The following is a 14,614-nucleotide window of genomic DNA, read 5'->3' on the forward strand; positions in this document are numbered from 1 at the left end:
TTTGTTGGAAGTTTAATCTACTCATTCATTATGAGTATGATAAATATTAGAGTTGGATCTCAATTGAATCATCTTCATTTTATACCTATAATTGAAAAGGTCATATTTGGCATAATGGTAAATTCTATTTTTTCCTTGAAAAAAAATAAATAATAATAATTATTCCATGTTCTATCCTTTCTTCCCAAGCACTTTTCAACTTATAAGTATATATTATCCTGTCATATATGTATGAATCTTTATCGTTCATAATACAACCTTCTCTCACAAAATGAAATATTTCATTATTTTATCAAGATCGGGCGTTATAATAAGTTTAGCTCAATACCTTCATGAGACATATGATTTTACCATGCAAAGTTTTGATCATACTATTTTCCTTTTCAAGGTGGTACAACATTAAAAATTTCATTTAAATCAATCATATTACATTTGATCGTAGAAATTACTGTCTTTACAATACTAGTCTTATTATTCGGACATACAAATATTACAGTTTCTGTTTATATACATGCTAGCGTAATTTAAATATTTGAGCCAATTTGTTTTCTACGTTATCAATAAAAAAACACATTTATGACGTAATGTATGCGTAAGGAAATGTAGGGACTTTTAGTGGGAGCCCTGGTTAATATATTTAAGTTAATTTATGAGTTAAATAGACTGACAAAATAAAAATAGACTACACTTATTCATAATATTGATTAAAAGCTCACACATTTAAAAAATATAAGTAGGCTATAGCCTATCCCTAGTTTATACAACTGGAAATAATTTTTTAATAGTTTGTTTATTCGTTTTTGAGACTTGGAACTGCTAAAAATTGATATTTTGAGACAAGTTGTATTAGTGAGTTTAAAAAAGGTAAAATATTGGATTTGCAATTGAATTGGACGTTTCAACTGATGTAAAAAAAAAAAAAAATAACAAATAAGTAGGCTCAGTTTTTTATATTTGTTCAATATGTTGAAGAAGGCTGCAATAAGGAATAATTATTGATAAATACAGTAGTACTTGAAGCCACAATCAAAGGTAAAGATTTTTTTCGAATAGTAAATTCATTTTATAAGCAACAATGATAACAACGGGAAGATTTGAAAGGATGTATATCAGACGAAACAACAGCAATGTCAGGAAAAAAGTCTGGGTTGAAAGCTTGTGTCTTGGAAGTTGCTCCGTCTGTGATATCGTCTTGATTCATTTGACTTGTCAAGTGTTGCCAGATGAGCTATTCGTTATATTATAACAGGTAATGAAAATGGTCAATCATATCAAAGAAGTACTCTGAACTTTTTATTTAAAAAAGGTACATCACTGTTTACAGCTAATTTAATGAAACGTCATGACTTTTAAGCTGCTCTCCCCTCAAACAATCTTTGAAATGTCAGGGGTATACCTTTCATTTCCGTATTCTTTTATTTTTACATAGCGAGAGGTCATATTTGCTACAACTCTACTGACGATTGAGAAAGCATTGTTTAATCAACAATATGTATATAATAAGAAATATTTCCAGCTATTAACCAATAAATGTAAAAAGAAGTTTAAAAAAGTGTTAACTTATGTCACTCATTTTAAAAATAAATTGTATTCAAAATTTTAATGGAATAGGAGTTGGATTCTACTTATCGTGGTGAGGCAAATTATAATTATTAACTCTTTGTCAGAACAATTTAAAAATATTGACAATGTTATTATCAACCTTCAAGAAAACCAATTTGTCTTTAAATTCCTTTTTTATGTAATTTTGATTTTTTGTTTTTCAGTTCGGTGATCCTTTAGTTTTGGGAGTACATTTTAACCCTGTTCCTTCAGGAGAATTATCGTCTACATATATTTCGTAAAGAGTAACTTCAATACCAAATAGTAATACTTTAGTAAATTATTAATACATATTATCCTCTTTTGAATACTTAAGTGACAAAACAAGGATCACACATGATGGATTTGATGCACCAAAGAAAAAGTCAACAGGAGTTAATGAACGAAAAAAATAGACTCCTTAAAAAAGCGGATTCAAATAAATATGCAAATATAATTAATATGGACATTACAAATGCAATCAACACCAATATTAGAGAAAACAATAGACAAAATATGCTCGCAAATTATCGACAGGAACAACGAAACCAGATAGAAGATCGTGGATTAGAACCGTTTAATAAATCTGTGTTTGACAAGAGTGTCAATAAGTCTAGACATGGACTCCCTGTACAACGTACGTCTCCACAAAAAATGGAGCCGAAACTAGTACGATTTGACAGTGACTATATGGGTATATGGAAAAGGAATTCTACGTTGGAAGGGGAAGCTTTTTTTGAGGATTCACACAAACCTCAACCTAAAAATTCCCATCCCAAATCATCTGGAAGCAACACATTTGGTGCTCTTGGAAGTTTAATGGCCATTGAAAAGATGCAAAAGGAAGCTCTTGAAAAGTAATAATGAGGCTTTGTAAAATGTTAATCAAATTTATATTTGCTATTTTTTAAGGTCAATGGAGTTGGACGAAATGGTTGAAGAACAGATGAAAGAGCATGAAGAAAGAAAGACATTAATGAGTCAGCATAAGTCAAGGGACTCTCTTCATAACGATATACAAAACTTTTATAGATCCAAATTATCAAGTAATCCTCCGCAAAATCAACAAAAGCAAATAACTATTCAAGCACAAAATCCAATTGAAGTCGCGAGAGATGCACAAAATGCATTATTAAAAAGTCAAGAAACGTGGCAAAGAATTCAAAATACCAAATCCAATTATGATAAACTTATTCGTATCCAAGAACAACAGTCAGACCCTGAAACAGCAACACGGGCCATGAAAAATTTGTGGAATACAGAACAAAAGGAATATGGCAATGCTAAACGAAATATGAAGAAAACATCATTTCGATAAGAGATGTCTACCAAATGTTGAGGAAATCGTTAATCCCAGTTTTATTTTATTTTAAACCTTGTTATTAGTATTAAATAGGCATTTTATAGAAATATTAATGTAGTAAATTAATATAACCAACTTATTGTGTGGCTAAAATATATGTCAATTCACATTACCTTCAATTAATTTAAGATTTTATAGACGCTATCTTAATGAAAAAAAGTTATATATCTTATCGTCAAAAAATACTTCTTTCAAAAGTAAGCTTATTTCACTAAATTTAAGTAATATTGAAGATATACTCTATGCTTATAATGATAAATGACAAACTTAGTTGAATATTAGTTAGAAATTTGAAGATATAATCCTTACAAAATGATAATGCTTCCAAAGTGAATAAATATCACATTCGACCATATGAAATAAAAGATAAAAATCTGAACTCCTATATGGAGTGCCCACCCCATTTATATTATCAATAGATCAATTCAGTCTTATAGAAGTCAATAATATTAATTCATTTGCACTTTAATCATGAAAACCGTATTCATTTGTTACATATTTGAAGATATTAATTAATATTATCATCAAAATGTAATTAACAAATCAATATCCTTCATTGATCACGTCGTTACCTCTATTGTATCACGCAACCTTTCCCCAAAAAGAAACAGAAAAAGGACCAAAATCCACTGATAGTTATGCAAATAAGCCAATCACCAACTTCTATTTATCTCTTAAGCACTCCTATGCTAACATTATCGTATTATTTCTTCACAATTTTTTAAATGAATTACATACATTTATATATTTTTTCCCTACTAAAAGATTACAATCCTATATATTCTTCGGGTTTAGTTCAGGGTGGCCTCTGTACACTCTATTTAGCTACGTTCAAATCATAGGTATTTCCTTGTGTAAACGTCTCAAACGTCGAATAGACATTGAAAACAAATATTTTGTATGATTTATAAGCAAAATATATTAGTAGAAAAACAATTTTGCGGTTTGGAGAACTTAGATTTTTATTCTGACAAAGATGAGGAAAACAAAGTATTTTACTTACATTGAAATCAAGAACTTAGAGCTTATGCTACTTTAAAGAAAGACTTACTCTCTATAGAATATAGACCCTTATTGGTCTAGCAATTCCGGTTCTTCAAGTGCTACAGGGTGATACTACAGGTGCGTCTTAGTTCAAAATAGATCAGGGCTTCTTATGGATCTGCAAAAGTGGGTTTAGGGACCAGACAATGTAAATACAAGAGGGAAGGGCTCGGGTAGATTATGGTCTGCTAATAAGTTTTTCGGGGACCTATATTATGATAACTATAATTTTTCTTAAGCCAAGGTTTCCCAAACTTTACTATACCAACACTAATTTTTTTTTAGCTGAGTCCCCTTTATACTAAACATGTGTATGTGTGGACTGAAAGCAATCCTCAATTCTTCATCTTCCTGCACCCCCTCCCATGCCTCCCCTCACGGCTACACTTTGGAAATCATTGTCTTAAGCAACCTTAGTTTTCAGGGCCCCTGCTGGAACTTGGGCACTGTGCATATGAAGTAGATACGGCCCTTCAATTATACCATATAATTTCTATGGACTGAATTTTCTAGTAAACGAGACCAAGGCGGCTACCGATAATAATATAGATGAACTGAGACCGAAACCATTGAGATGAAAGAACTGAGACCGGGACAGATAGAGCCCCTCAACCTGCACCGGGTACAACCTTAAACATGACTAATAATTAATAGTTATATTACAAGTTCCATTTTTAGTAGTACTTTTGATTCAAAAATAAATTGTGTTCCACGGAAAATATATTACATTCTTATAGTACTCCCAAAACTTAACTTATGTAAATCAACGGTATTTTTTATCGTAGCCCTGTACCAGTTTGATATTCTGGGCTAGTAATTATAGTGATTATAATATTGTATTTCGAGTGTGGCTATACATTTGTATTTCTATATGATAGCCAATATTTCTTCATATAAATATGACGGGCAAATATATACATATATATATGACAAGAGATTAACATTACATTGTATTAGTTTCCTTTTGGAAATGAAGCATCAGCATATACAGGGGCGTCTGCAAGGGGCACTGGAGGGCCCAATTTTTTGCTTTTTACTAGAAAATTTAATATTTGAAATTTTTTCCCCAAAAATCTAATTCAATTTTACAACTTTTTTTCCAACAAATTTAATTTTTTATGGAATTTTTGAAATTTTTTTCAAAAAAATTTGAAAAACCAAGGCCCCTCTCCACCAAAAAAGAAAAAAAGTATAATCCTTTGATGTCATAACTTTTTATTTCGTTTATTAATCAAAAATTGCAATAACATATCAAGTGAGACAAGGGAACTGATTTAAACCAACTAGCGAAACGAGCACGAAAAAAAATATACAGGTGAAATTCATCTTGGTCAGAATTTACTTTTTTTTTGTCGGCCAGGGGCTGTATTTTGGTATGATTTTTTATCTTCGAGTTAATAAAAACTCCACCTATAAACTAATATATTCGTGTATTAATATAAGAATTAATTGTAGTTTAGTTATTTTAGTGATAAATTATGGGAGATGATAAGATGAGTTTATGAGAGTCTTTCGAGATTAGTGCTTTAACAGCTCTGTAACTTATCCTTCAAGGAAGCGGATGAGCTTTTTGACCAAGAATAATTTTAGAGAATACTCTAATAGTCAGCCAAGTCCTAAAAGTACTGTGTTCTTAGCTTCCCACTGCTGCATGACATCTAGTGGAATATTAGTCTCCATGGTCTCCATGTTTTGGAGTAGGTCCCATCTAAAATTTACCAAGATGTCCTTTATGAGGATGACTTCCTTTTTTTTTTTCTCGGACAAGGCTTCGAACTTCAAGGCTCCATCTTTAATTCCTTTATGCAATAATTTGTTATGGTCTTTCCGGAGGTGGAGGAATTGATTCAAATTCATGAGGTTAAATCAGAAGTTGGGACAGCTCAATACTGGTCTGCAATGAGAATGTACGGGTTTTTTTTTAGTGAGAAAAGAGGGCAAATGGATCTCGCACTACATGGGACAGATATTGATGGAACTTTTATAAGGAAACCTTTATTGAATTCTGACCTTATTAAGTTTTAAGAGTTTACCTCAGATTCCATAATAAATTAAAAGAAATAAAGTATATAAATTATACTTGAATTTGCGATCCTTCTTTTCAACTTGTTTGCTGTAAATCTTTTTTTTTTTTTTTTGCTCTTTAGTTTTACATTCATTTATGTGAAAATACTCAATTCACACATTTATCACCATCCACCTTATGGATGTGAAACTAATTAGTCTGCAATGATACTATAAAATAATTAAAATAATCTATCAACAATTGAAAATTAGCATTTATTTCTTAAGTGGTTTGTTATTAATTGTGTGTTCCTTTATTTTTTATTAGCATAAATATCTCGTTCCTGACTATTTAATGTATATATGTTATTAGTAATTTGAATTCCTATTAAGTCATTATACGATCACATGGGCTGCAAAGTACTGGTATCAGAACATATTTCATGTCAATCTTCTCTGGAAAAATTATTAATATGTCCCCCATAGGAGAATTTTCGTGTACAACCACTTATCAAATTCAACGGGAAACCTTGGTACCGAAAGCAAAGATCCAGAAGTTTAATTGATAGACAATGGGAGCGAGTGGATCACTTCAAGGAAACATGGAGGTCAAAATTCACTTATCTAAGGAGATAGAGCCTTAATAATATAAATGCTATTTTGTACTACATTAAAACTACTCACCCAGCAGTAGAGATCCTAAAACTGTGCCTTCAGTTCTCCTGCTTTCATCTCAGTAGGTATACAATTGTAATCTCCAAAGACAGTACTGGCAAATTTGCGAATAATTTGAAGAAAAGTTATGCCTTTAAGCATATAGATGTGTAATTTTATCTCCTCTAAAGTTAATTCTCCTTACTCGAACCTCCACTCTGAAAAATAGATGCCAAACCTGGAAGTTGATATTTCAGTATTAATTTCTAAATATCAATTGAATCCCAATGGATAGGAGAGAACTAATCTTTTAAATTTGACCATCATTTTAAGTAACTCAGACTCTAGGATAGCAATCTGATGGATGGTTTATGAGGGGCGTTATACTCGCTCCCTTCAAAATGAGTATGTTCATCATCAAAAAGATCGTCTACTTCCTTAAGGTTGCAGAGCTTACAGACTAAATCATTATCAGAGAACTACAATACGTTATTCTTATCATCTGACATAATTAATTTATAATTAAAAAGTAAAATAATTGACTCAATATAACGTTATAAAGACTAGAATATCAATATGAATATAGATAAATATAAAAAACGTGCTATCGTTTTAGTTATAAATAAATGAATGACTTCAAGAGAAAGTACTCAATCTGTACGGTTCATGTTTCATTGTTTTCCCTTTTTACCATATTCTTATTATTTCAAGTCAAGGCATACAATCTTCATTCTTCTTTCACCTTGCTGGTCATGGATAAACTTCACCTCAAGCTTAGAAACTTTTATATCACAGTGATAGTTCAGGTGATATTCATGCCACCCTTTAGTTCGCATCTCATTCTAACACAAGAAGCTAGAAGATAGACAAATCTACATATGTCAAAGAACTCTTTCATTTCTTCCTGAAATGAAGCTTTCTTCTACACTCTCTTGTTTCTATGAATGCCAATTTGAACAAATTCACCAACCTACTGATGGGATCAGTCATTGTCTGTTCATTCAAAAACTAAATGAATCCGTCCCGTTCGTCGTGGATTACACATGCCTAAACAATTTCATTAAACCCCCTATTCATCCTTTCCCATCTCCGATAGAACTATCATCTTCAACGCCATTTATTGGATAATACTAAGGGATATTTGCTGGATGAACTCGATGACAAGTCTAGTAACATGACCTCATTCTCAAAAACTAAATGAATCCGTACCGTTCGTCGTGGATTACACATGCCTAAACATATTCATTAAAGTCTAGCAACATGACCTCATTCCTTACACCCTTCGGATATTGTTTTCGATATTGTAGAGATCCAATGGGACTGAATGCTTCAGGAGATGAATTTTATTTAAGAGGCGACAGAGCATTAGAAGGTTTGAAAGGAGTAAAGAAAATCGTCGATGACATCCTCATATTCGCTTTCAGCCCTGAAGAACTTATAAATAGAGTCAAATTAGTACTTATTTAGGTTGTAAGGAAAATTATATCATACTGTCAAAACCAAAAATTGAAATAGGTGAATCTGTGAAGTATGGAGGATATAATGTTTGATCCAACAACATATCACCAATTTCCTTCACCAAGCAATTTGAATGATCTCAGATAATTCCTTGGCCTTATTAATCAATTAGGTCAATTCCTTCCAGATTTCGCACACGCTACACAACCCCTTCGTGGCTTACAAAAGAAAAATATTAATTTTCAATGGCTGCATGAACACGAAAATGTATTTGAGAAGATAAAACGGTTTCCCGACGATCAAAAGGCTCTGTTCTCGCTCACTTCGTTTCAAACATTCCCATTACACTTCTGACGGATGCATCACGTCTTCCGGAAATTGTTTTTGTTCTTCTAAAAATCTTTGGTACATACTATTGTAGATATATCAAATGATTCTAACGTCGATTTTAAGGGCTTTTTTAAGCATATTTATTCAGGCTAAAGTAAAAAATTTCAAAAAATATAAATGTGTTTTTTAAACACACTTAAATTAAATTAAATAAGATTGATGACGGTCGTTCCTAGACAAAAAGTTATAATTTATGTATTTAGACTAAAAAGAAGATTCCTAGGTTAGATACGAGTTAAATGTAATACTATAATGTTTACTTATACTACTGACTCAGTGTAATTCCATCTGACCAATTAAAGGAACATAAAAAAAAAGTGAGCTTAGCTTATGTTACATGCCGTGATACGTTACATAATAAAAAAATGATGATCAAAGTATAAGACTGATCACGAGTTAATTTACTCTGATCATTGATCAGTGACCGACAATTATTAGCAGGGCTGAGCTGGACGGTCTGTATACATACAATCTTCCAATTGAAACATTGTGCTACGATCAAATCTACTATCTGTTGTCTCAGAAGTCCTTGCACCGACATTTCCACTCCAACTGGAACATGTGTTGTATAAAGAAGGGATCTTTGTAAAGAAAAAAACTAACTTTACCGATTATAATAGGAAAAACTGTTGATGTGTTTTTTTCTCTTTTTTTGTTCATCATTTAATAGGTTGTGGGTGTGTTAATTACTCCCTCTAAAAGAAGAATTATCGCCTATCTTTGGTGCAAAAAAATTAAAAATGCATAATTCAATAAATACATATGAATTTCAATATAATTATTATATTTCCCATGCACTAATCTTATTTAAAATATAGAAGGTTTTCCTCTTTATAACAATTATTCATTTTCTCCCCCCAAATCTTATAACAGGCAGCTGATATTAACAATGATCTTAATTCAGTAGTACCATATGTCTCGCTCCGCTCTTTCCTCGTGCTTTAACACAAATCAATCCCATTACTAGTGATATATCATTTAAAACGATGAATACTAAGAAATTCAGTCCTACCAACGAACACTTTAGAAATTTTCATAAATAAGTGTTTAATTTAAACTTTAAAGAAGGAACAATAAATGTATGTTACCATGTAATATAACAATGGGGATATTTTTAAGTATAGTTTGCAAATGTACATTAACTTTTTCATTCTCAAAAAAGTGGAGGATTTAATATATGAAATCAAATGAAATTTCAATTTCTTGTTTTCATAATTGTCCAATTTTTTTAGCCCTTGATCATAGCCTCATAAATATATAGATTCTCTTCAACATGTGCATTGATGACGGGAATAATATCTGTATCCATAGAGTTTTGTAAATTGGAGGCCTTAATGTGATAATTATGTGTTAGGGAATGGGGATTCAGAATGAAGTAATGAATAAGGTAGTTTGTAAGGCATTGTGTTGTCCAGAAATGCTGGATAAGGTAGAGCATGTCATGTCAATCGAAGTGGGTGGAGAAAATTCTTTAAAAGAAAACATGAATCTTATTCAAAATTACCTTAAGCTGCAAATTAATACATCATTGGAACGGGTCAAGTTAGTGGGAAAGAAGCAGAGTAAAGATGTGTGCTTTAGTTCATTTTACAAGGCATTATGTTGCCAAGCAAAAAATGCTGGATTAAGGTAGATGCCATTTGAAGACTGGATATCAACACTAATTATAATTGGAATAAATAGTGAAGAAACGAAAAAATACATGTTGCCTAAATCAACTGAGTTGTCACTTTTAGAGGGTATATCCATTTCCTGGAGCGAAGAAAAGGGTAAAATTTAGGAAGAAACTTTGGCAAGAAAATCATGTTCGATATTAAGTTTAACAACTAATAATAAAAAGGATCAGATAAGAGAAGGTTAAAGATGTTCTTATTTTAGAAGAAATTATCATAGAAATGGAGAAAAGTGTCCTGCATATGAGAAGAAATGTAATCAGTGTCTAAAAATAGGTCATTTTAAATTAATGTGCAAATCAAAGAGAGTATTTTTCAAATCTCATTCAGTAAGAATAAATGGGATTAAAGAAGATAAAAATAATCGAATGGTGTTACTGGATGTTATTTGTGAAAGAAAGATTATTGGTCAAATTAAAGCAGTTCCCGATACAGGAGCAGAAGTTACTGTAGCAGGAATAGAGTTTGTTCAGAAGATGGGATTAAATAAGATAATTGGGAAAAAGTACGAAGAAGAGAATATTTCAGGTGTTGATGGATCGTAATTAGAAATTATTGGAAAGTTAAGAATTACTTTAGCGTTAAATTAAGTAAAAAGTGAAGAAAATATAATTATTATATGTCGATATATTCCTTAAATAATCTTGTCTAGACGAGTGTGTAGAGAACTGCGAATCATATCGAAGGATTTTCCAAAACAAATGTGTGTTGCTGCAGTGCAATCTGTGAAGAAACGAGAGATGCTGATTATATATATAAAAAAAGAATTGATGGAAGAATTTAGAGATGTATTTTGTAATGAGGAAGGATTGAAAATTATGGAGCGGCAACCAATGAAGAATAGTCTTAAAGAAGATTACCAACCATACACAATTCATACTGCAATAAACCTACCATTTACCTATTGAGAAGAAGTGAAGAAAGAAATTAATAAAATGAAAATAATAAGTAAAGTCGGTGATAAAGCAGTAGATTGGTGCCATCCATTAGTAGTTGTACCCAAACCTAGTAGAAAAGTGAGAATATTGAGTGGGGATCTTAAGAAATTGAATGATCAAGTTGGGAGGTTAATCCATCCCATGAGAATACATTGGGACATAATATCAAGTATTCCAACAAACGTTGAGTCTTTTTTACAACATTGGATGCAAAACAAGGATATTGGCAGATGGAACTGGAAGAAAAATCAAGGGAAATGAAGTGTTTTATAACTCCTTGGGTATAGATTTTTTAAATAGAGCTCCGATGGAATTCATAGCAACGGGGGGGGACGCATATTGTTTTTGTGGACATGATGCATTGGAAGGTTTATCAAACACTTACAAAGTCGTAGATGACATTCTCACTGTATCACAAAATATCGAAAACCATATTAAGAATGTCCGTAGAACCCTACAAAGATGTAGAGAACACAAAATAACATCGCACAACCTAAATTAAAATATTGTGGTTATATTTTATCCAAAAAGAGTATTGAAGCGGATCCAAGTAAATTGAATGCTATTAGAGATTTTGCAGAGCCATCATCTAGAAAGAAATTAAGAAGTTTTTTGGGATTAGTGAATCAATTGGGATAGTTCTCACCAAGAATGAATGAAGTTGTAAGTCCACTGGTAGAGCTTTTATCCTCAAAACAACAATCATTCTTTATGAAGGAAGGAAATTAAAGAAATTTTAACTTCATCACCAACATTAGCACCGTTCGATCCAAGATTAAAAACCACACTTTTGAAACTGAAGCATCGAAAATAAATGGATTGGGATATGTATTATGTCAAAAGCACAATGAAGAATGGAAATTAATTCAATGTGGCTCCCGATTTTTATCAAGTGCTGAACCAAGATACTCCATGATAGAATTATAATGTTCAGGTGTATTGTGGGCCATAAAGAAATGTCAAATATATCTAGCAGGCGTACCTACATTTGTTGTAATTACGGATCATAACCTTCTTGTTCCTATTCTTAATAATTACACCATAGATAAGCTAGATATTGTTTGACTAATTAGATTTAAATTCAAAATATCAATTTGAAACGAAATTGATAAAGGAGAAATATCATTAAGTACCAGATGCATGATCGAGATCACCGGTGTCTCATCCCGAGAAAAAATAAAGAGCTGGATAGAGATATTGAATATAATAGAGGACAAGTTATCAGAGCTACTCATTTAGAAGATGAAGAAAAATTCGTTGATCCATTAATAAAAGATATTAGAAAAGAGGAAATGAAAGATCAAACATATAAAGATTTAGTTAATGCAGTAAAGACAATTGTATAAACGATTCAGTACAACCATTTTCAAGATATTAAATGATTTAATTATTGAAAATGGTCTTGTTTAATATGGTAATAGGCTGGTAATTCCAAAAAAGAGGCAAGTTCAAGTTCTTCAGGGATTGTACAGTTCACATCGAGGTATCGAGAAGACGAAAAGAAGAGCTAGGCAGACGATTTATTGGCCTGGAATGAACTCGGATATTAAAGAAATGATTAGAACATGTAGATAATGTATAGTAAGATTACCTAGTTTACTAGAAGAAACGATGATGAGGGACCCAATACGAATGAGGCCACTTGAGAGCACGTCTGCATTTTTTCAGGATATCCTTATGTAGAGGAATTCAAAAGAGTTCCATCTTCGGGAGAAGTAATAGTGACATTAAGGAAAATATTTTCTGAAACTGGGATTCCACTGAAAATAAGAACAGATCAAGGCCATCAGTTTAATTCCAGGAAATTTTAGACATTCTTGAAGATGTGGGGAGTAATATGTGGACCTTCTTCACCTCATTTTTTGCAAAGTAATGGACATGCTCTGAGTTTCTATTATCTAAGAATCTATTAGAGAAAACCGGAGGAAAATGTAGATCTGATGGATTCTTATATGGAATCCTGGAAACACTCCAAAGGCAGATGGAAGATCAACAAATGAGATCTTATTTGGTAAGATCGTGTTTACCTATTCATAGGAAGAGCTATGGTCCAAGATCCGAAAAAGAACAGAAAGACTGTTTGAGGAGAATGGAGGATCCAAGGGAGAAGGAGAAAATCCGTTATAATAATAATAAGAGGGATTTACCGGAGTTGAAAATAGGAGTGTAGGTGATACTGCAAAATTACAAGAATAATCGATGATTGGACGGATTATTGAAAAGGAAAAAATAGAAAATACCAAGTTTGATTAAATACAGGAAGCATTATATGTCGAAATATAAGTTTCATGAGGCTGAAGAAAGGGGAAGAAATGGAATGTATGGAAGACAATGGGGATACACATGAACTCGGAGTCAGAAGGTTGAAAATAATTCGAGTAAGATCGAACTGTGGAGGGAGATTATATGATATAAGTATCAACCTGTAAATAGGAAGTATGTGTAAATATGTATTAATGTATGAAATATAGAGTCAATCTGTTCTAAGTATTTGAAGTGTAATTATTAGATCGTTCTAAACATAACAAATGCAAGGTATAAATGTTATGTATTATATACAACAATCAAACGCTTTGGCTGTCAAACCATACTATGTTTGTTTCATAATAAAAAGGTTTTACTTATTTGAAGAGAGTCTGTGAGTCTTCTATTATGGTTTGTGATATATATAATATAAGACACTCGGCTTTTCTATCGTTGCTTTCTCATTCATTTTTCGTTTCAGGAGGGAAGAATTCAAAAATTTATTTTACTCTATGTTCGAATTACATCTATGTGTAGGCCTGGGGATCGAGCAAGTGCTGAGGAAGACGTGTGAGCGAGACATATGGTACTATTGATTAAAGTTATGGTTTTGGAGGACTTAACCTTCCCGTGATTCTACAATATAAATGATAATCTTTGATATTTCAAGTAAGACTAGAACAGTTAATATAATAAGTAGTCGAAATTTCCAAATTCATGAATACTTGATTTTATTTATGAAACTCATAAAAAAACTTTTATAGTTCTATATTATAGATCCATTAACATTGAGATCTCTTTAATTTCTTCCCTTAAATCGCTAATATGATATGTTATAAAATGAGTAATCAAAAAATTAATGACTAGTACTTTAGCTGTAGTAGTAGATTACTAGTAAATTGATCTATTCAAGTATTATAACATTTATGATATTAAATTAGAAAAGTATGTGGATAATAAAAAATAAAAAAAACTGAAAAAACGATTAACTATAACAAAAAATATTAATTAGAAATTTGAATAAAAGTTTTACACAGAAAATCATACAAATAATGATCACAAATGATAGGAAATTGAAGTTATTAATTTTAAATATTACAAAGGGGTTCAACAAACTATTAGCAACAAATGTAAATTATATACATACATAATGGAATTTAGAATAGACCATTCGGGGAGTGGGTTTTCGTTTTTAAACTTAACTTACAACTGCAAAAAATCAGGATCTGGCTCTTTGATGAGGACGAAAATATGGAAACTCTTCA

The 14,614-nt window shown here is 31.5% G+C and overlaps 1 protein-coding gene and 1 long non-coding RNA gene across 4 annotated transcripts; one reads left to right on the forward strand and one right to left on the reverse strand.

The window, feature by feature from the left end:
• The first annotated feature begins 1,548 nt into the window (after nucleotides 1-1,548).
• Nucleotides 1,549-3,063, forward strand: LOC121131334 (uncharacterized). 3 transcript variants are annotated; one of them, XM_040726814.2, is made up of 4 exons: nucleotides 1,549-1,633; nucleotides 1,767-1,866; nucleotides 1,919-2,438; nucleotides 2,494-3,063. In XM_040726814.2, coding segments are annotated over exons 2-4 (927 nt in total). In that variant the 5' UTR covers nucleotides 1,549-1,633; nucleotides 1,767-1,865; the 3' UTR covers nucleotides 2,900-3,063. The 3 variants fall into 3 exon arrangements, with proteins under 3 accessions (XP_040582748.1, XP_040582747.1, XP_040582749.1); XM_040726813.2 differs by having other exon boundaries at nucleotides 1,550-1,633; nucleotides 1,767-1,847; XM_040726815.2 differs by having other exon boundaries at nucleotides 1,557-1,633; nucleotides 1,767-1,840.
• A 5,865-nt stretch (nucleotides 3,064-8,928) lies between these two features.
• LOC121131336 (uncharacterized) lies at nucleotides 8,929-13,598 on the reverse strand. The gene is made up of 4 exons (XR_005869026.2): nucleotides 12,697-13,598; nucleotides 11,752-12,633; nucleotides 9,103-11,694; nucleotides 8,929-9,046 (listed from the first exon to the last, which is right to left on the reverse strand). It is a non-coding gene; the product is annotated as an uncharacterized lncRNA (long non-coding RNA).
• Nucleotides 13,599-14,614: the final 1,016 nt, after the last annotated feature.

The sequence above is a fragment of the Lepeophtheirus salmonis genome, unplaced genomic scaffold (genome assembly GCF_016086655.4).
Source record: "Lepeophtheirus salmonis unplaced genomic scaffold, UVic_Lsal_1.4 unplaced_contig_451_pilon, whole genome shotgun sequence".
Lineage (NCBI taxonomy): Eukaryota > Metazoa > Arthropoda > Copepoda > Siphonostomatoida > Caligidae > Lepeophtheirus > Lepeophtheirus salmonis.